The 22,019-nt window shown below is 49.6% G+C and overlaps 1 protein-coding gene across 1 annotated transcript in view; it reads left to right on the forward strand.

Moving 5' to 3' along the window:
* The first annotated feature begins 3,617 nt into the window (after window positions 1-3,617).
* The window catches only part of Cdh23 (cadherin related 23), a 305,993-nt gene continuing 287,591 nt past the window's right edge, over window positions 3,618-22,019 (forward strand). Inside the window, exons 1-2 of the mRNA XM_090346502.1 lie at window positions 3,618-3,684; window positions 7,177-7,254. Of these exons, the coding sequence (XP_090202628.1) occupies window positions 3,618-3,684; window positions 7,177-7,254 (145 nt within the window). The remainder of the gene's footprint in view (window positions 3,685-7,176; window positions 7,255-22,019) is intronic.

A 22,019-nucleotide genomic window follows, 5' to 3' on the forward strand; every position in this document is an offset into this window, starting at 1 on the left:
TCCCTGGGCCTTAGGATTAGACAGGCTCCCAACTCCAGAGTATCCTTTGCAAGCCTCAGTTTTCTTTCCTGTACAATGGGGATAGAGATGTTTTCCAAAACATAGAGCTGTTTTGGAAAATTGAGTAAAAATAATACCCATGAAAATATCTGGCCCATAAGGTCTTCTAATGAACGTTCTCTTCCTTCCTTCCTTCCTTCTTTCTTCCTCCTTCCCCGGGCTGCAGACTTCCTGTACTGCCCAGAAGAATGGTGTGTGTCCCTCCCCCAGCTATTTGTGGGTGATATTCTTAGCAGATGTTTAATTTTCCTAACATCTGGTTTGGCAAGGCAGAGGGCTGGAATTTTATTTTTCCTAAAGACACTCACCCAGGAGTTATCAGATTGTAACGTAATTGCTCTATGCCTTGGTTTCTCCACTTGTAAATCAGGACTAGCACTTAGGGACACTGGCTCACTACATTACAGGGTAGAATAGAAGAGCACGTGCCAACAGGTGGAAAGTACTTGGAATATTTAGAAACAGGCCGCTTGCTCAACCTCAGTACTAGTTAGGGAGATGCAAATTAAAGCAACAAGGCCATAACATTTTTCTTACATCGTTTTGGCAGCCATTTGAAAGAGGAATCATTTGCAGATCAATTCACAGGCCCCCAGCACACTGTGGAGGGACTGTAAATTGTTGCCCCCTTCCCAGAGGGCCATCTGGCAACATCTAAGGAGATCTGGCATACATGCCATGTATTGTATTTAATTGAAGAGCAAAGTTTCTATGCAGTCACCTGCAGATAGCTTCCAGTGCATGGTCTATTGCGGCAGGAGCCACATATCCAAAGGAGGGGCTGGTAAACTCATTATGAAATATTCAGACTAAATTGTTACTAGCCCTTGAAGAAAAGGTGGCAGTTCTACACAATGTTGGCCTGGAGGGTTACTGTGGATATCATGACATGAGAAAAACAATGTGTGTGTGTGTGTGTGTGTGTGTGTGTGTGTGTGAGATTGAGGATGAAACACAGGCCACATGCATGTTTAGTAAGTGTGCTACCATCTAGCCACTCCCATCCTCCCAGCTTACAAGTTGCTTATATGTAGAGAGAGACTAAAAACATCAGTTGTGTGTGTGTGTATGTGTATGTGTATATGTGTGTGTGTGTGTGTGTGTGTGTGTGTGTGTGTGTGTGTGTGTAACATACTGAGGTACAGAGAAAGGCCTGGTAGGCCAGCCTGTCCTCTCTAACTGCCAGATGGGTCATGCCTGGGTTACAAAATACTATTTGTAAGTTGCATTATTTGTCAACTTTTGAAAGTTGAATCTAGATTGGGCACAGTGACTCATACCAGCTACCCAGAAGCAACGTAGATAGGAGGACTATAGTCTAAGGCTAAGTTTAGGCAGAAAATATAAGACCCTACTTTAAATATAACTAAAGCAAAAAAGGAGAGGGTCAGGAGGAAAACTGGGAGAAAATGACGGAGAGGGTAACAAAGAAATGTACTCATTGCCTGACTTAAGTAACTGTAACCCCTCTGTATATCACCTTTACAATAAAATTAAAAATAAAAAAAATAAAAGGCTGGGAGTATAGCCTAGTGGTAGAGTGTGTGTCCAACATGCAGGAAACCCTGGGTTTGATTCCTTGGTATCACATATACAGGAAAAGCCAGAAGTGGTGCTGTGGCTCAAGTGGTAGAACACTAGCCTTGAAAAAGCCCAAGGATAGTGCCTAGGCCCTCAGTTCAAGTCCCAGAACTAGCAAAAAAAATTAATTTAAAAAAAAAGAAAAAAAATGAGTAGGAGTATATCTCAAGTGGTAGAACTCCTGCCTGGCAAGCAAACCCTAGTACTACCTAAAAATTCAATGTATGGACTAGCCAAATTTCCCAAATCTCAGTGAGAGAAAATCAGAAGGTCCTAGCCACTGGGTCCACATTCCCACTGAACTGAAACATATCAGCAGATGTTACTTTCAGAGCATGTGGCCTTTAAGTGGCTGAATCCTGTAAGCAGCTTTCTGCTCCCTAACTGGCCCCCACAATTAGCAAACCTCCAAGATGGGCTCTGTGCATTCACAAACTCTGGCAAAGTGGAGTGATTTGTCCTTTGTTATTCAAATACATAGAATCTTTTGGTGTCCTCTAGCAGGTTCACATTTCAAACTTATCTTTAGTACAGAAAGAAAACAAAGGAGCTGTTGTCACAGGTCAGGAACCATCCACAGGGTCATCAGGATGTGAGCTCAGAGTTCTCTTCAAGTCCAAGTCAAGGCCCATGCCTGTAATCCCAACTACTCGGGAGGCCCAAGATCTGAGGATTGTGATTGGAAGCCAGCCTGGGCAGGAAAGTCCATCAGACTCTTTTTTTCCAATTAACCATCAAAAAACCAGAAGTGGAGATGTGGCTCAAATGGTAGAGCACCAGCCTTGAGCAAAGAGTTAAGGGACAGTGCCCTGGCCCTGAGTTCAATCTCCAGCACCAGCACACAAAAAAGTGTGTATGTGTGTGTGTGGGGGGGTTGGCATGAGTCCTTTATCCTTTCTGAATCTCTTTCCCCATGGTTGGCAGAGTGTGGGAGTCTTTCCATCGTTCCATCCCTGGTTCCACTTCCATTCTCTTCCCTGGGCCTCTCCCAGTCACTCATTGGTGGGGAGGTAGCACAACACCTTAGGTCCAGATATTCTTCCATCACTGCTGGTAGAGTCTCTAAGCAAGCCGCTTCATGGCTGCTGGCCTCTAGACCCTGCTTCATGGACCAAGGAGTAGTACCTCCAGCAAGATGACAAGTGGGTGCTCACTGAAGGATGATGGATGGAGCTGTGTCCACAGGCTGATTGGCCTAGCAAAAGTAGGAATCCTAGCCAATGAGCTTGAACCTCTGACATTCCTTTGAGACAGTTCCCTACAGCCTTGGGGCCAGGACCCAATGTGAGGACACAGCTTACCTCCCAGCCTCCCTTCTTTCTAGATGAGACCTGGCCTTACTAAGCTCCATCAGCTGTGTCTCAAACCTTTCCATACTTTAGCTCTGAGCTCCCCAGCATTCAGTGTCACAGATTTACCAGGGAGGGGGTATCTGGAAAGTTCTCCATCCTGCGCTGTGCCTCTTTGGACACTGGATCTACTGCTTCTTCATCTTCAAGGTCATAGGATAATATCGCTAAGTTCAGAAGATAATATGACAAATATAAAAATAGGACGAGATGCATTGATCACCAGATTTTGCCTTGCTCGACTCACTAGGCCCACACTAACTCTGCTTTTGTGGTCAGCACCATCCCTTAACTGCCCCCGCATCCCTAGGCTGTGATACTTGGGAGATGTGGTCTCAGGCTGAAGTAGCATCCCATTACTCTACCCACTGAGCCCAGAACAGACTGCAAACACATCTTCTGAGCCTGTTCTGAGCTTTTCCTATCATCCCTCACCCCAAAGGGAAAGAGGACGACCAGGCTACTCCACTGGTTTAGGTGATGATGAAATCGAATAACACAGAACTTCCCTCTCCTCCTCCCCCTTTTCAGATCAGGTTCTTTCTGGGGCTGCTGAGGTAGGGATTCTAGGGGTGGGTTAGTAGAAAGGAGTATCTCACCCTTTTTTTCTTTGTGTCTCCAGGAACCATGAGGTGCCACCTGACTGCGTGCTTCTTTGTGGTCTGCTTTTTTGTACAGATTTCTGGATGTTGGGGTAAGTCCATCCTTCCCTGTCTCTGCTAGCCCGCCTCTGCCTGGGAGGCCAGGCTAGAGGATCCTTGGCCAGCTATGTGGTTTGGTGCTATGGGATCCAGAGACCTGCCTTGCTATGTGACTGAAGATACATTTCCCTCTCTGGGCCTCTGCTGAAGTTCACACAGGGCTGAAAATACCCAGCTGTCCCCACGGCCCCTAGACACACAGGGGGATGGGAGGAGCTTTGAGAAATACTTCAGCTCTGATCTATGACCATGAACTGCCCTCTCCTAAGGCTTCTGGGCTAGGTATGTTCAGTTTATCAACTGTCTTCAGTGCCTACTATGGGATGCACTGTGTATACTATGCCTACCTTTGTTGGGTGGGGGAGGGAGAGGTATTACTCATGGATGGGACTGAAGGTCTAGCGGAGCAAGCCACATACCAGCTCTAGTGTATTGCATGAGTGGGTGAATAGTGTGGTCCTAGAGATATCCATGCTCCTGAAAAGTCTCTCAGAAGGTGGGAGCCCTTGGGCTGCAGTGGGATAAACCCAGCCAGAAGGGAAAGCTTTCCATCCAAACTTTGAAGACTGAATGCAGTTTTAGACGGGAGAGAAGGGAGAAGGCATCTAAGAAATAGACAAGCAACATGTGGCCCCTGTTTCTACAGTGGCTCTCCCCTCCAAGAGCCTCTCAAGTGCTTTTAGGGGAGGCCAGGAGGGTCTCCTGGGCATCCATTTGCCTTTGCCCCTGGACAGCAAGGAGCAAGGTAGCTCTGGCTGCATTGAAGGAAGGCTGGGACTGTAGGCATGTCATACACAAGATCCCCCAGGGCCAAGGTGTCCCCAAGGAAGAGCTGTGGGCACAGCATGCCTGGCGATATGAGCCCCTTCTCCACTCCTGGGAGCTGGAGGAGGCTCTGGAGGAAGCAGCAGCCTCAACCTTGTTGGAGTGTCATTAGCATTCTGCAGCCAAGGAAGGTCCCCTTTCTCGACACTGTGTTTGGAGGCATCCTTGCTGGGATGCTCCTGTGATAGGGAGCTCTCTCTTCTCCCCTCCCCTTGCTCATGAGGAGAAACAAGGTCTGCCTAGGGAGCCTGGCCCTGGGTACATGCCTCTGTCTTTTGGGCTCCTCACTTTTCAGCCTCAAGATGGGAATGCTACCAGGGATCACTGTGTAGGGGCTACAGTGTGGTCCCAGAACACGCCAGTGGCCAGAGCCTGTCACCCTGGCCTCAGTGGGGGAAGCCAACAGCCCCATGGTCAAGGCTTTACTGAATGATAGCAGAACTTAGCAGGATGCTCCTGGCCCACAGACAGGCATGGGGAAGGGCAGAAGCTCCTTTGGCCTATAGCTCCTTCCTCCCCAGACTTGAAAGGTACTTGGAAGCCAGGGGAAGAAGGAGGAGGGAGGTCAGAGGGGTGGCCGGCGTACAGCAGGGCTGGTGAGGAGGGAGATTGACAGCATGGAGGACTTGTTGCTGAGACCAAACTAGCTCTGACTTCCAGGAACAGAAGGGGGCTCAGCCAGGACCACAGGATCACCTGGAGAGCAAGTGGAGAGGGACCGTGTGCTCCAGTCTAGGAACAAGAAGGGGATCCTAGGATGGGCTGCATGGAAAATGGCTTCAGAAAAAACTTGTCCCTCAGCCCTCAAGGCCAGCATCACCCTCCATGCCTTAGGAACAACACTTGTCTTTGGACAGAATTAGGCAGTGCCCAAAATAGTAGTGTAAGGCCAGAAGCCTCAGGTTAGGGGAGGGGGAATGGCGGGGAAGGAGCAGGCCTGTTTGAGAACTCAAGACCTGCCTGATATATGGTAGTTGACACACATCCCCAGGTCTGACCAGCTGCCTGTGTAGTGCTTGCAGCTCTGATTATCGGCAGGTTCTATGAAAGGAAATTTAGAAATGAACCAAGTGGTTGCCCATAAATATATTTTTCTCCCTAGTTTCCTGCTGTCACCTCCAGCCTGCTACTGAATTCTCTGGGTGCCTGAGGTTTCCTCTGCTCAGTGCCCCCTGCTACTCTGTCTTGGGAGCCCAAGGCCCTCAGCAGGGATCAGAAGCTAACCCTCCCCCTCCCCTGGTTTCGAAGGCAGTAGTAATGCCACTATTAATAATAGCTACCATTTATGGAGTGCTTGCTGTGTGCCAGGGGCATAGCAGTAAGCGCTTTATGCGTATAGTTTCATTCACTCCTTGGGTCAGCTGTGAAATAAATGCCATTATTATGGGGGTTTTGCACCAGAGTAAACTGAGGCATGGGAGAAAAAGTGGCTAGAAAGAGGCACAGAGTGGTTACAATAATGAGGCCTTGACCACTAGCTCCTTGCAAAGGGTAGAGGGACACACATATTCATGGTAGTAAGGGAAGGCTTCTGGAAGGAAGGGACATAAAAAAGAAGTCATAATGACTGGGTAGAAGCTTGGCATGAAGGTAGAAAGGCCAGCAATTTTGGCAAAAGTGTTACCAGAAACAGCTGCAGTCTGGCTACCTGAACAATGGAGAAGGAGAGAAGATAAGGCGAAGGCCCAGGATCAGTAGACAAGAGGACAGGGAGAGCTTCCCTCGCCATATCCAGGAGCCCATGTCCACACAGGCTCAGCAACTGTGGTAGCTTGGAAGGGGCTTTACTTTCCTACTTCAGGGGAAGGCTGGAGGAGAGGTGAAGCCACCCTGGGGAGGCTTCATGTGGAGACTTGGGGTGGGCGGGGCTCTTCACAGACACCAAGTTCCTCCACCCACATGGGTATCGCCTGGCAGGAGCACTGGGTTAACAGGGTGTGCTTCCAGGTCTAGGTGGTGTGTGGCCCATGCCACTTGCCAACTGTGGAAGGAAGCTTGAGCTGATTACTTGTGACTCTCATCCTGGCTTTCCACAGTGAGGCAGCGTGGGAGAGTGCCTGCCCTGCTGGCTAGGATAGAGTTGAGATCATATAGGAGGCTGTATTAACCTGGTGTAAGCTGTTCCACAGGTGGCAGCTGTGACAACATGAGCATCCTTTATTCTATGGAATCGAGTGACTGCCCATTCACAGGACAGACATGTACTGAGGACTTTCTAACCCCCGCCCCACATGCTGGGGTTACACATGTGGTCAGCTTAACCCTGAACCTTGCAAAGTTCAGGTTCTTTTTTAAGCCATATTGATCAATGTGAGCTTAAAATGTTTCAGTACCCACTTTAGAAGCATAAAACAAAATCCCTTTTTACTAATATGTGTTACTTAACCTACGGCCCCAAATTGTATTAGTTCAGGATATGCTCAATCTAAAAGTGTAAGGAGGTATTTTTGTGCAGTTTCCAAAACCCTGTACATTCTGTGTCCATGGCCCAATGGGGCTTGTGCCAAGTGGTCACCTGTGACTGTGTACCTGACAGTGACCTTCTGGGTCCTGGGAAGTTGTTCGTACTACATACAGGCAGATTGGGTGCCCTGCTCTGCATCTGTGTGTAAAGCTGGCAGAGGGTCCTCAAGCTAATGTTCTTGTCCTTTGACTTCCAGGCCAGATGAACAGGCTGCCCTTCTTCATCAACCACTTCTTTGACACATACTTGCTGATCAGTGAGGACACGCCTGTGGGTGAGTTGGTGCTGGGGCTGGCAAGGATTCGGGGTTGCATGGAGAGATCTCACCTCCCAGCTGTGAAGGGGAGCGCAGAGGTCGAGAGCATCGTTACTTGTATCAATTCTATGATGTCATCTGGCCCCTGCTTGAATGTTCCCAGGAACAGGGCACTTCTTCCCACTTTGGGCTGTTGGAGCAGAAGGGAGTTGTAAATAGCCAAGGGTGGTCACATTACCTCCTGATACTTCATTGCATTTCTGGAAATGGCTTTGCCCTGCAGAATGGCCCATGTCTCTTCTGTTCCAAGTCCTTGCTGGTACTTGCAGATAGCCACGGTTGTCCAGCCCTTTGTACTTTTCTGGGATGATTCAGCTTTCTGAGCTGAGTTTGCCATGTTTGATAAAGAGGTAGTGTGACCACTGTGGTACGATGCTCATCTCCTCCAGTCATCATCATGGGTCTGTTCTCCCGTCTGCCTCCCTACCCTGCAGTGCAGCTCAGCGCTGGGCACCCAGAACCCCTCAGAAACAAGGTTGGAAGGCAGGATCCCAGCTGCTACTGTGTCATGGGCAGGGGCCATGCCCAGGAGCACAAGGGGGACAGTACCCCCCCACCCTGTAGCCCTCTGTCCTTTCATTCTCTTCTGGCCACTTTAGGGATGGTACCTGAAATCTGGGCTTTCTCACTCTCCAGGCCACCTGTTCTGTGGGAGGAGGGAAGGGACTGTATGTGCACATCAGGGGTTGGGTAGGTCAGAGCTCAGCACCAGCCATCTTTCAGGCCATCATCCTCGCAAATGAATCAGGGCAGCTTGGAGGAAAGGTTTGGCGTGTCCACCAAAATGCCTTTTTTATTTTTTGCATTCTCTCATGCCCAATGTAGGCATATGGCAGAGTGGGTATATATGTCTACAAAACTCTTCTAAGTGGGGGCCTCAGGCAGCTTGACTCTCCCTGCCCTGCCACTGGGGGGCACAGGAACATTCCTGTCTCTCTTGTAGAAAGAGCTGGGCACAGTACTGTGGGAGCCCTCAGAGAAAAGTGACTCCCCCTTGGGTGACAGTAGCCTCCATCCGTGAAGATAGGCTTGGGGGCTGAGATTTGGGTATCTTGGGCTTGGTGTAAAGGATGCCTGCCCCTTTGAAATACTCTTGCAAAGCTCACCCTTCTGAGGGGAGGAAAGTGGACCTGTGAGTCCCTTGGGAGCCTTGCTGGGCTGCTTATTGCTCTGAGTTAGGTTGGGGCTGAATGTAGAGCCCTGGATTTGTAACTTGTGCTTGTTAGTAGCTGTAGCTTTTAGTGGGTATGGCTACATCCCCGCACAGACCCTACATGGGGCTGGCAGAAGCCAGCAAAGTGGGTGCCAGTACCAGTGGTCAGTAAAAGAATGAACTGGTGGCTATATGGATCATATTGCCAGTTTGTTAGATACTCGTGGGTCACCCCCTCAGTACCAGGCCCCAGATCTGCAACTCCCAGAGGGATCTTAGATAGATGGATGCAGAAATTGAGGTCCTGAGTGACTGAATGTCTTGAGGGAGCAGAGGTCATCTTTGAGGGCATGGTGGACAGAAAGCTGGGGAGGGAGTAGAAGATAGGGTCACTTGAGCAGGGTCCTGTAGGTAGCCCTTCCTTGGGCTTCACACTCATTGGCATTGATAGCTGTCCCTTTCCACTCATCCTGTGAGAGGCATTTTTTTGTGGTAAAGGGTAGGTACTGGAGCAGGTAGACACTGGAGGGAGACGTGTGGCCAGCCCCTCTGGTATGATCAGGGCCAGTTGTGTCCTTGCCTGGGACCCTACATGGCTATACTTGGTGGGGATGCAGAGGCCAGTGCTGCAGGGAAAGGTGGTGGTCTGGTGGGGTGGGCATATGGGTGTTTGGGACGCTAAGGGCTTGGCCAGTACTGATTGTGATAAGCCTTGGGCTTGGTGCTCCATCTCCCCCACTCTCACTCCCCCCTTCTCCTCCCCCCCAACTCCATGCCCCTTTAATTTTGTCTCTGAAGCCTCTGTCTTCTCTTTTGCAAACATCAGCATCAATTTCCCTCCCTAGCCAGAACAGCTCCAAGACTATAGCTTATGAATGTTGCACTTGGTTGTCCCAGTGGGCAAGATGGGGAGCCTCTGTTTAATGATATAGGAATTGATCCCTGGTTCTAGGGGGCCACAGGATGGAAGGAGCCTCAGTAAGCGGGCAGACAGCTCTGCTCCTCTCTCTGAGGATGGCTGGCTGCCAGCCCAGGACTCTCCCCCTATCTTCTTCTCTTCCTTTTGTATCAGGATAGGGCAGCATGACTCTGTCTTGAAAGTCAAGAGTCAAATTTGTACTCCTTCCTATGTGACCTTGGGCACAGTGCTAAACCTTTTTGGCTCTCTACTTTTCCCATCTCATCAAAGAGAAGGGGAAGTGTCCTCAGTGGCTTTGGCTAGCCCAGACAGAGTTTCAGGCTCTCAGGCAATCCCAGTGGGCTGGCACCTGTATGGCCCAGGGTGAGTGTTGGCTCTGGATTGTGTCCAGGAGTGGCCAGGTAAGGGTGACAGTTGAAACAATTTCACCAGAGGACTGGCCTTTTCCTGCGGCGTGATGGGGGAGGGGTTAGCCTAGAGACTTGACTTTGATGCTTGACTCCTACTGACCATTTGCCCTCTGAATCTCAGTGCTCAATCTGCAAAACCAGGCTAATTCTCCTCAGTGGGCTGCTGGGGGGAATTTATATAAATTACACGGATTTCCAAAGCCTCCAATGTCCTATGTTTAATGAAGGAGAACCCAGGAGTGGTGGCTAGCCACAAGCTCACATGGGACTAGCCAGCCACACAAAGAAGCCAGGGCTAGCCTAGTGGTCAATGTCAATAGCTAGTGGCAGATCCTAAGCCAGGCTGTCAGCTTACTGGACGCCGGAAGTGGTTTGCCTCCCAGTAATGCCTGCCCACTGGTCTAGGTCTAGCTACAGAATAATAATGATAATATTCTATATATGATCATGTTATGATAATATAGTGTTAAAAAGCAGCGCATAGATGCTCAAGACAATGTCCTAAGTGTTTTTAATGTATTAATCCATCCTGTAAATTCCCTTTGAGAATCAGAGGTAATTTGGCTACAGACTCTGTGCATTGTCATTTCTGTGAACAAGCTCTGCATGGTTGGGGATTAGACCCTTGCCCTTCCCATTTGTTATGCTCCAGCCTCAATTCCCAGCATGGGGGAGTAGAATGGGAGGGCATGGCACAGCAATCTGAAGTCCTTTGAGGACATTGTGCAGCCTCTTGCTAATTCCTTGCCATTTAGGCACCAGTTGTTTGTTTGGGTTTTTTTTGTTTTGTTTTTTGTTTTTGTTTTTGCCAGTCATGGGGCCTGAACTCAGGGCCTGAACAGTGTCCTGGGCTTTCTCAAGGCTAGAGCTCTACCACTTGAGCCACAGCACCACTTCTATTTTTTTTTTTTCTATGTGGTACCAAGGAATCAAACCCAGGTCTTTGTGCATGCTAGGCAAACACTCTACCACTAGGCCAAACTCCTGGCTCCGGCTCCAGTTTTTTATATAATTTTTTTTTTTGGTCTGTTGTTGGGCTTAAACTCAGGACCTCTTGAGCTCATTTGCTCAAGACTGGTGCTCTGCCACTTTGAGCCACAGCACCACTTATGGTTTTCTGGTGGTTAATTGGAGATAAGAGTCTTATGGATTTTCCTGTGTAGGCTGGCTTTAAACCATGATCCTCAGATCTCAGCCTTCTGAGTAGCTAAGTTTGCAAGGTGATTTTTTTTTTGCCATTCTTGGGGCTCGAACTCAGAGTTTGCACCATCCTTGAGCTTTTTCAAGTGCTCTTCCACTTGAGCCATAGCACCACTTCCAGCTTTTTTCTGTATGTGATACGAAGGAATTGAACCCAGGGCTTTGTGCATACTAGGCAAGCACTCTACCACTAGGCCACACTCCTGGCCCCAGGTGATGCTATTTTTTGAAGATCATCTTCTAGCTGGAGAAGTCAGAAGTCAGATAAAGTCATTAATTAGCTCTGCCTTCTCCCTGCCTGTTAATATAGCCTCACTTTTCCAAACAGGGTCCCTTATCCTTCCTCGTGCATCTTGTTCTAGATGTGAGCATTTGTCTTGGGCAGAAGAACCTGGGCAGAGCAAGGCATGACAGGGCAAGGCAGATTAGCCCCTGGGCAGGCTGATGGACAGATGTCATTTGACCTTGGTCTAGCTATCACTCATGAATGGCCACAGGACATGCGTGAGGGACAAAGCTGTGCAGTGCTGTCTCCAGCCTGATTCCAGACACTCCACCAATGTAGCTCCAGTTGTTAAATCCATCTTTAATTCTTGGATCTGGAGGTCTTCCAGTAGTTGATCTTTCCCCGCTCTTGGAAGAACGCACCCCCACCCCCTGCCTCCGGCTATGTCCTCCATATTGCTCTCTCGACAGCTTTCATGTCCTCTCTCCCGCATGGATCTCGTCCAAGTCCCCAGTTTTAGGCCCTGTCTGAAAGCTGGCAACTCCTAGATCTAGACCTCCTGTCTGGACCACTCTTCAGATGAGACTCCAGGTGCCATTACAGCCACCTTTCTGCATAGTCTTTTCACCTCCATGTCTACAGGAAATATTTAACTTGAGCTCACACCCTCCTCCCAACACCTGCTTCTTATGAGGCCTTCTCTGGGGCCTCCCTGGGTCCCTCTTCTAGGCTTTCCCCTGTGTCTACACACCAGGCATGGTTGTTAGTTGCTAATTGGTCTCCTTCGTGAGCTGTGACTCTTCTAAACAGACTGGGCCCTTTCTGTGTGCCCAGGACCCAGCCTTGTGCCTGGAGCTTGGGATGCTTGAGGGAGTACCTGAAGTCTGTGAGCATGGAGGAGAATCTTTCAAGGCAGGGATTGTGACTGGCTCCATGCCACCTGCCGTCCCTCTTGGAGGCTTGCCCAGGGGCTTTCCTTGCCAGAGTGTGCCAGGAGGGGATGTTAGGGACCTAACCCTGGGGACAGTTGCTTGAGGAGTGGCCCCAGGAGAGCACCCCCCAGATGGCACAGACGCTGTACGTGCTTGCGCGTGTCAACAGTGAGGCCTGTGCCTCGTGAAGATGGCATTTTTATCATCCCAGCTGCTTTCCCAGTTTAGGCAGCATATTTGCTTGGGCTCTCGGGGCACTGAGTGCTGGCTGGCCCCTGGGGAGGAATGAAGAGCAGCAGCAGGAAGCCCAGCTTGGAGACAGCTGAGCTAACTCAGTTCCCAGTGGTGTCCTAGAGGATGTGGGCCATCTACCTTGGCCAGTACCCTGAGGTCTCAGCCCACCATTGTGGGGGGAGGGGTGTGTGCTCCACCCCTGTCCTAAACACCCATAGGAAGGAGTAAACCTGTCCATTCCAGTCTGCCACCCCTACTAACAGACACCTTCTGTCCTGCCACACTGCTTGCTGTGTACCTTAGTGTCTTATGTTTTTGGTGTCTCTAGGCTGGTCCCTTGGCTTAGAGCACCCCCTTCTCTTTTCTGACTGCAAAATCCTATTTGCCTTTCCAGGTATGGCTCTCAAAGTCACTCTCAGCCTCCCCATTCCCAACCGTCAGCTTTGTCACTGGCTCCGTGAATGCAGCCAGTATTTCTGCTGTGGTTACTTGAATGTAACTCGTCATGGGACTATTAATTTTGAAATATTAATTTTATGAATATCGACATTACAATTAATGATCATTTTAGTATTTGTGCAGAAGAGCTAGAGTCATGTTTTATTGACTACGGCCTTCTGCAGAGCCCCTTTGTGCTCATTAGCTGCGAGGTTCCTATGGACTCAGAACGGCCCTCCAACACAGGTGGGTTATCTGCAACCCACAGCTGGGTAACCCAAGCCTGGGTCCTCTGTGCCAAGCACGGGGCTTGGCATACTGTGCTCCCCTCAGATGCTTGCTTGTGAAGGAGCGGACAGATGAATGAGTGAATGAATGGATGGCAGATGTCCTGCTGGTTTCCTTCCTGTGGCTCCTCAGTACCCCCAAAGTGTCTCCAGCCACCATTAAGGTGATAATGCCCATGCTAATCACCTACATGAGTAAATTAGTCTTGTCAGGAGCCATTAGGATGGATCGGGCCCAGACAGCGGCTGGCACTGCTGCCAGCCGTGCTGATTAATTTCTCTGCAAACTCCATCAATGCCCAGCTGTTTCGTTTGGACCCAGGGAGAGCAATTTTCAGGTGGGCTGACCCTAGTCAGTGGTCATAGCAGATGGAGTTGCTGCGGGCCTGTGAGGAGCTGAGGGAGGGCTGTGGGCACCTCACCCTCAGGGATGGCAGGAATGGAGAGCCAAAGCTGGGACTTGGAGGTGGGAAGGGAGGACTGGGGAGGGGGGAAATGTACCCCAAAATGGGGAGGGATGAGAGGCATCCAGAAGAGGTTTAGGCCTCTGGGGATACCTCAGTCACTCCCTAGTGACCCAGGGAGTATCCCCTTCCCTCCTTTTGGACCTTTCTCTCTTCCTTGGCTTTTTTCTTTGTTTATTTTATGTTTTTAAATTTGTGGTACTGGGGTTTGAACCACAAAATAGAATGCCCAGCAAATGCAGGCACTGTACTACTTGAGCCATGCCCCTAGCTATTTTTTTTTATCTTCTTTAGATTGTTTTTCTGAAAGGGTCTCATGTTTTTGCCCAGGACGATACTTGAACCAGGATCCTCTTGCCTATTTCTCCTAAATAGCTGGGATTATAAGCATGTGCCTCTGTGTTCAACCTCCCTTGGCTCTTTAAATGAAGAAAAACTCTCCTCCTCCCTCCTCCTCTCTGGAGAAGATGGAGAACCACAGGGAGAGAATTAGGTTTCTCTGCTCCAGAGAATTCCTTGGGACTGATGTGGAGGGACATCCTGGTACCCTAGAGCAGTGCTTTTGCGGGCTGCTGATAAAACTACAGGAGTCGGAGCTAGTCAGCACACATATGGGGGGCCTGGCCAGTGCTGGTTATCATGGACATGAGTGGACCCATGAGTGAGTGCAGGTTGCTGGTTGGTAATGAGAGGGGAGGAGAAGCAGACGTCCTTGGCTGATGTGAAGGACAGAGTTGGACAGCATGGGGGGTGTAGCAGCCTAGGTTCCCTACATTCACACTATCCCCCCAGGGGCTCACCAGGGGCCCCAAACTGGAGCCCAGGTTACAGATGAAAGTTTGGGGGGGGGCAGGGCAGGCCAAGCCTAAAGGAGAGTCTCCAAAACCAGGAGCCAGGACCCACGCAGTGCCACACCGAGCATCACCCCCGGAGTGATGTGCAGTCCCCGGAGGGACCAGCTGTCTGTCTGTCTTTGTAGTAATGCTGGTAAATACATGGCTCTTAAAGTAAAAAAAAAAAAAAAAAAAGAATTCTCCAGTGCTCAATGTAAATGGAACCTTGTCAAATGTAGGGAGCCTCAGTCTATGCCGATGGGATAACTTCTCTTTCTTGTTTTCCTTTTGCTTTTTACTCTGAAATAATTTTAGGCTTGCCAGAAAGTTGCCAAAATAGTAGGAAGAGTTTCTTCCCCTCGCCCAGCTTGCCTGTGTGTTAATGTATTGCACAACCATAAAATTACAGAAAGCAGGAAAAATACCATTAGTTCAATGCTATTAATGATCAAGCTTATTCAAATTTCAGCAGTTTCCTTTCCTGCCGAAAGAGCTTTCCATCTTTTCCTGAAGCCAAGATGAGTTTTTAATTTCTGTGTTAGCTGTGGAACTGTTTGGGCAAATGTAATCACCCCCAGAAGTCACACACACACTTATTCACTCAACATACATCTCAGTGGATGTCTTCTATGTGCTGTACTGTCTAAGGTATTAATACCAATCCTTGTCCTATAGGTGTTTTCTGAGGGAGGGGAGTGGAACAGCATAGGGACTGCAGAGTAGGTGATATAAAGGGAGAAGAATTACCTTGGGTGAGAGTTAAGGCCAGGGTGGACAGCGGGAAGCACTTTACCCCCACTTAAAGGACCACTGAAAGGCCCCCCAGTAGACCCCTAGGACCTCATTAGGATAATCTGGTGACCACTGTTCTAGGCAAATGGTCTCACTTTACAGATGGAGAAACTGAGCCCCAAGAGGGAGGGGCCTGCTAAAGACTTCCAAGGAGTTACTGTTGAGGAAGGGATGATGGGGTGCTGCCCTAACTTTGCCCCCTCTGTCTTTCTTCAGGGCAGCACAAGCCCTCCACAGGGGGTGACAGGCAGAACCCCTAGGGATCCCAGGGACCACAGCCTTCCCCATTTTATCCCGTAGGTTGCCCAGGACCCAGATGTGGGACTCAGATATCAGCCTCTTGAGTAGCTAGGCTTACAGGTGTGAACCATTGGTGCCTGGCCCAGTTCTGTTTCTTGCCAATAGGGTGACCACAGGTGAGGTCCTTCACCTCTCTGAGCCTTATTTTTTTCTTCTCTGGAAGTGGTATCATCATATTAGCTGGCCAAGCCAGGTCTACATGGAACTATGAAAGAGCTTTGGATGTGAAATTAATTGCTTTACAGATGATGGATGTAGGTTGTGTTGAATCATTTGTCTTCAAGTGCTTCCTCTTCTAAGCAGCCCTCTGGGGTATTTTTTTTAAGCAAGTATGAACTGTGTCACTAGACATTTCACCTCAGTTTACTCAGTTGGAAAATAGGGTTGATGGGCCAGGAGTTTGGCCTATTGGTAGAGTGCTTGCATAGCATGCACAAAGACCCGGGTTCGATTCCTTGGTACCACATACATAGAAAAAAAAAGCCAGAAGTAGTGCTGAGGCTCAAGTGGTAGAGCTCTAGGCTTGAGAAAATCCAAGAACAGTGCTCAGGCCATGAGCTCAAGCCAAGACTGGCAAAAAAAAAAGAAAAAAGAAAATGGGATTGATTATTACACTGTCTTTTCCTAGAACTGACCAATGATTGAATGAGTGGAAGTAAGGCGTTTAGAACTAAATATGTGGCTAGTAAATGCTGCTAGATGTCAATCATCCTTAGTGCTATTTTTGTTGTTGGGGGTGCGTGTTAGCACTTTTCCCCACTAGATAGAAAGTCGCTTGGGTAGGAATGAAGGTCGATAGAGCCACAGCTCCCTTGGGCTAGTGCAGAATTGTGTCAGGTAGTTTGTGAACTCGTCGTCTAAGAAAATCTTCACTCTTCATGCCTGTCACCAGGGACCCTTGCAGGAGTGGGCAGCTCCATATCTCACTAAGGCAGTCAGTGTTACCTCCCTGCTGATGGGCTGGCCACCTCCAGTGACTGCCACCATCCTGCCTGGCCTGCCACACAGCTTTCCCCAGTCTTCCCTTCCCTCGTTGCATGATGGCCATGGTAGGACTGCCCCAGAGTGAGCCCTCCTGATGCTGGCACTGCCCAGATCCTGTGTCTGGCTTAAGCTATCCTGTCCTCAGGACAGGTAGCCATTTTCAACTGTGTAGACACTGTACACGGATGTTTTGCACACCCTGTATAAATAGGCCTCAATCACCCTGTCAAGGAGGTGGTTAAGTTCATTTGACAGATGAGGAAACTGAGGCAGAGAGAGCTTGTCACTCACTTGATGCTCATAGTCACTTAAGTGGAGCGCTGGGTTCAGGCCATTCTCCCTTTCCCCCCATAATGGGCTCTTTACTCTCTTTGGCACAGTCAAAGGGGATACAAAGGACCTTTCAGTCCCCCCCTCACTCCTAGCTCTGGCTTCATTCTCTCATGCCATGGTGGACAAGGGACAAGAGCCTCAAACCTGGGTGGATAGAGGAAGCCTGTCAGATGTTACCATGCTACCTGGGGGCCTCTTTCCTGGGCTTTCAGGCAGCAGGACCCTGCCCAGTGATGCCCGAGCTCCCAGAATTGATTGAGGCTTTGAAAAGAATAACTTAGAATGAATATGGTGACGGCAGCTTGGAGTGAGATGGAGGATTATTGAGTGCTGAATCTGCCGTGCCGTGTCGACTGCTTTATGAGCTTTCGAGAGAAAACCTATGTCGTGGATAACTCAGGCCTGACGGGCAGGAGGCATCTATCTCCCACAGCCCGAGAGAGCAGAGGTACCTTTGCTCACCAGAGCTGGGCCAGAAAGCTGTTTGCAGCTTTCTTGGGGTGTGATTTTGTTTCTCCCTCCTGCTCTCCCTCTCCACAGATTCTTACCTGTACTGCCCTGGAATGTGAAGTGGGGACTATAGTACATACCAGGGGGTCCCTGGTGGCTTGTGGCCCTAGGAACAGAGCCTACAAACATCTCTTATGTCGGACAGCTGCTACCCAAGGTGGCCCCGCCTGATTGCAAAGGACACCGCTTCTGTACAGTAGCATGGTCCCTGCAGACCAGCTGGCGGTGCAGGGGGTGGGGTGGGAGAGAAACATGACACCATGACATGTGTGGCCCCTGGCATACTTGGGGAGGGCATGACCCCCTCAGCTGTACCCTCATCACTGAATAATTTTCCTAATTACCATTTCTGCCACCCCTGCATTCTAGGTGACCATCAAGAGTAGAAGAGAGGACAGAATTTTGAACTCTTTGAGGGCACAGACCCTTTGACCTTTGCTCTTCTCTGTGCCCTGGCCAATTCCAGGCCAGAATGTGGTGGTAGCCACTGGGCCTGAAGCCATTAATGGACCCTAAGCTATGCCTCATCAAGCTGATTGCCTGTGAGGCTTGAGACACCCTCCCATTCCAGGACTTTCTTCCAGATTGCAGCCTTCCCCCACCCCCATCTTGGGTGAAATGGCACTGGGGTGTATCTGGGAATTAGCACTGAATGGGCTGAACTTGTCTTCCTACCTGAGTAGTTCCCATTTCTGGCAGTGTTGCCCTTGAGGCTTCGTGCTGGGCTTCCTGGGACCTGCCTGCTCACCTGGCTGGTGTGCTCTTCCCCCTCAGCTGAGGCTCATCACAGGTAACAGATGTGTGAGCTAAGATGGGCCCTAGGGAGGCAGCTCTGAGATGCCCAGCACAGCTAGCCCCTGTCTGCCTCCAGTGTTGACACAGTGCCACACAGTACAGCAGCAAGACATAATCAGTTCTGACGGCCTGGCTGTCATTAAAAGCTCTGGAGCCCTTCATAAGGCCATTAAGAAGCCTGCTTTCCTCTTTAGCCCCCACCTGCCTGGGAGGGAGTCCTGCGAGGACATACATTTCACTCAGGTGAAAGTGAGGTGTCACAGAGGAGGAATGTAGCTTTGGAAACCAGGAAGCACCTGTCATTCAGCGTCTGTAGCCAACCCCAGGGCCAGTGGCACATACCTTTTATCCTAACTACTCAAGAGGATGGGGGGTGGGAGTTAGGAAAATCCATGAGGCTCTATCTCCAATTAACCACCAAAAGAAAACAAAACAAGACTAGAAGTGGAACTGTGGTTCAAGTGGTAGAGTACTAGCCTGAGTTCAAGTCTAGTACTGACATAACAAAAGCCTATATAGCCAAGCCATGGGTCAGCATGTTGCAGGGAGTATAAAGCCATGAACTGGATTGTGTTCCTGTGTAAGATGCAGGCAGCCACGTAGCTTCCAGAGGCAGTGTTCTCTCTAAAGTGACTTGGCAGTGGTTGGAATTAGAGCTCCTGTCCCACGTGCATACCCCATCTACCCTTTGCTGGTTCAGGTGACTTCTACAAGCCAGAAGTTGATAGTTGTGCATCCACCTGAGCCTCTCAGGCCCTCCCGCTTTGTGTGCAGAAGAAAGAGGCACTTGAGAAGCACCACTGGGAGAAACCTCCAGCCTTAGAGAGCCTGGGATCCCAGATGCATAGTATAGTATCTCTCTCTCTCTCTCTCTCTCTCTCTCTCTCTCTCTCTCTCTCTCTCTCTCTCTCTCTCTCTCTCTCTCTCTCTCTCCTCTTTGGTTGTTAATTGGAGATGAGAGTCTCACAGACTTTTCTGCACTGGCTGGCTTATAACTGCACTCCTCAGATCTCAGCTTCCTGAGTAGCTAGGATTAGAGGCGTGCACCTCTGATGTCTGACTTCTTAAGATGAATTCTGTAGTCCAGGCTAGCCTGGAATTCACCATTCTCCTGCTACCCCTCTCTAGTGCTAGGATTATAGGAATGTGGCATCATGCCTGGATTCTGGCCCTGCTCTTCAGACCCCAAATATAAATATCTGAGTCTATTTGAAAAATGATAATAAAGAGGAATGTTCTAGAATTAAATCATGGCCTTTGTGAAGAAGATAGGCTGCCTGGGACACCCAGGGGGGCTTGTCTCAGCTCCAACCTAACATACTTATTTGGGGCAATGACACATGACATATGACATGTGCTGGGCACAGAGCCTGACACACCAACAAGAGTGGTAAGACCCACCTGCCCTCACTGCCTGGCATGAAGCATGTCCTTTTTCTTTCTTGAAATCTGATGACATTCTACAGTTTTGTGTTAGGTATAAATATGGGGAGTAAGGGCAGGGGTGCCTTACCCCCAGACCCATGGGAATAAGAATAGGGCCCTTTCCCTCCTGCCCTGTGTCTAGTAAGCCCCTTTCTTGGCTTTTCTGCACTGGGTGCTCAGTTTCAAAGAGTGGCAGGGATAGCAAGTAGTGGGTGGGAGAGGGTAGTATTCTCTTACATGAGCTCCTGCCAGCTTCCTCCTTCATAAATTAGCACGTTGACATCAGGGTATGTGGAGTCTTCAGGGTACCCCACTAAAACCCTGAGATCCAGAGCTCTGTCCCATGTCACCACTGTGATCAGGGTAGTCTGCCGCCATCCACACATCAAACCTGGACATTTCAGGGTCTCTTACTTGGCCACCTTTGTTTGAGGAAGGCATAGGTGTGGTCTACCCATGACTCTGTCTTCATAGATCCCAAATGAATTAATTTTTTAAAAAATTTATCAGTGATGGCTTGAACCCAGGGCCTAGGTACTGGTCCTGAGGTCTTTTGCTCAAGGTTAGTGCTACTAGCCACAGTGCTACTTCTGGTTTTCTGGTGATTAGAGATAAGAATCGCAGGAACTTTCCTGCCCCAGGTTGGCTTTGAACTGCGATCCTCAGATCTGTTTCCTGAGTATCTAGCATTACAGGTGTGAGCCACCAGTGGCCAGACCCACTGGAATATTTTTCTTAAGCATTTCTGATCATTCAGAATCTGAAATGCATATTCCCACATTGTAGATGAGGAAACGGAGGCAAGCAGACTTGAAAGTGATTTGCCCAAGTAAGTAGCTAGTGGATAGAGGTGTTGCTAGATTTCAGCCGGGGCTGTCCTGCACTACTACCTATCCAATTGTTACCTAGTAACAATTGTTACCTAGGACAGGAGTTAGCACCAGCTTCTGTTGGCTGAGCATCTTCAATTTGCTGTGCTCTCCATCTCACATCCCCTCTTCCCAAGTCCCCTTACCTGTGATAGGCTCATCATGGTTGGGGAGCGTGGGGTGGAGCAAAGTTGTTTACTCAGTGTCCAGAAGTGACAAAGGGACACAGGAAAGGGCGAATGTTCCACCATCTCTTGGAGGAGACACCCTCAATTACCTGAAATCTTCCACCAGGCCTCACCTTTCAAAGTTTCTACAGTCTTCTACTAGCACTGTTGGCTGGGGAGCCAGCTTTAAGCACATACACATGCCTGGGGCAGGACAAGGAGGGTGAACATTCAGGATCCAAACTGTAGCCATTTTCTATTAGCCATGTTTGGTTATTTAAAAGCCTACTAGCCAGCTGGGTGCTGGTAGCTCACCCCTATAATCCTACTTACTCAGGAGGCTGAGAGTTGAGGATCAGGGTTTAAGGCCTACCTGGGAAGGAAAGTCTATGAGAGCCTTAGCTTCAGTTAACCACCAGAAAACAAGAAGAGGTGCTGTGGTTCAGCGTGGTTGAATACTAGCCTTGAGCAAAAGAGTTAAGAGATAGTACCCAGGCCCCAAGTTCAGACCCCAAAACAGACAAAAAGTCAACCAGTCACAAGTAAATAAAACCATCCAACTCATGTTCTTCTATGGGAACTGAACAGCTCAGAGGCAGTGCCCAGCGTGGCAGGAAATACCACGGGACATGTTCAACAATTGGAATGTAGAGGATGTCATTTCACAAGCTACCAGCCAGGGTCAGTCAACCCCTGGAGGATCCCCCTTCCCTACTGTTCTCTAGGCCTGCATGTCATCACCCTGAGGACTGTGGACAATGGTCCTTCCAGGTAGCCTCTGAGGTACTTGTCGTGGAAAGAGGCAGTATGACCTCCCCAAGGCCGGGAGGCTGGAGTGGTCCAGGCCCTGGAAACAGAGGGATCCGAGCCATCCACTTGACACACCCTTCCCCTGCTGCCTTTGACCCCTGGCCAGGTGGCTCAGAGCCAGCTGAGGGACATGTGTCCGCCCTCGGCCCGAGGCAGCCCTGCTGGTTATGAATTTTACAGCTGTTTACCTGACGCGATTCCACCCAGGGATGAAATAACTCTCCCCACGGCCACTATGAATTCTTGGCTGCCCAGGGAAATGCCGCCCTGTGATTGGAACCTCGTCTGCAGTCCCGTCAGGTAGCCGCCCGTGAGTGACAGGTGCGAGAAAGCAAGCGGCTGAAAGCCATTACCCTCTTACTTCAGTGCAGTTGGAAAAATAGTCATAAATTAGTGCCGGGTGCCGAACAAGAGGAGAGAGGAAAAAAAAAAAACACAAAGAAGAAAAAAGTCATAATTTTCTTCCTGCTGGTGGAGGGACAGGGACAGGCTGTGTGGGACATGTTGGCTCCACCTTGTCTTGCAGGTCAGCTCTGGAGCCACGCCCAGGAGATGGAGGCAAGCCCGCAGAGTCTGCAAGGCTGGATAGAAATGCCGCTGCCTCCCTGTACATCACACGAGTGTGTGCACATGTATGTGTCC

This window comes from Megascapheus bottae, chromosome 15 (genome assembly GCF_031878675.1).
Source record: "Megascapheus bottae isolate mThoBot1 chromosome 15, mThoBot2.hap1, whole genome shotgun sequence".
Taxonomy (NCBI): Eukaryota; Metazoa; Chordata; class Mammalia; order Rodentia; family Geomyidae; genus Megascapheus; species Megascapheus bottae.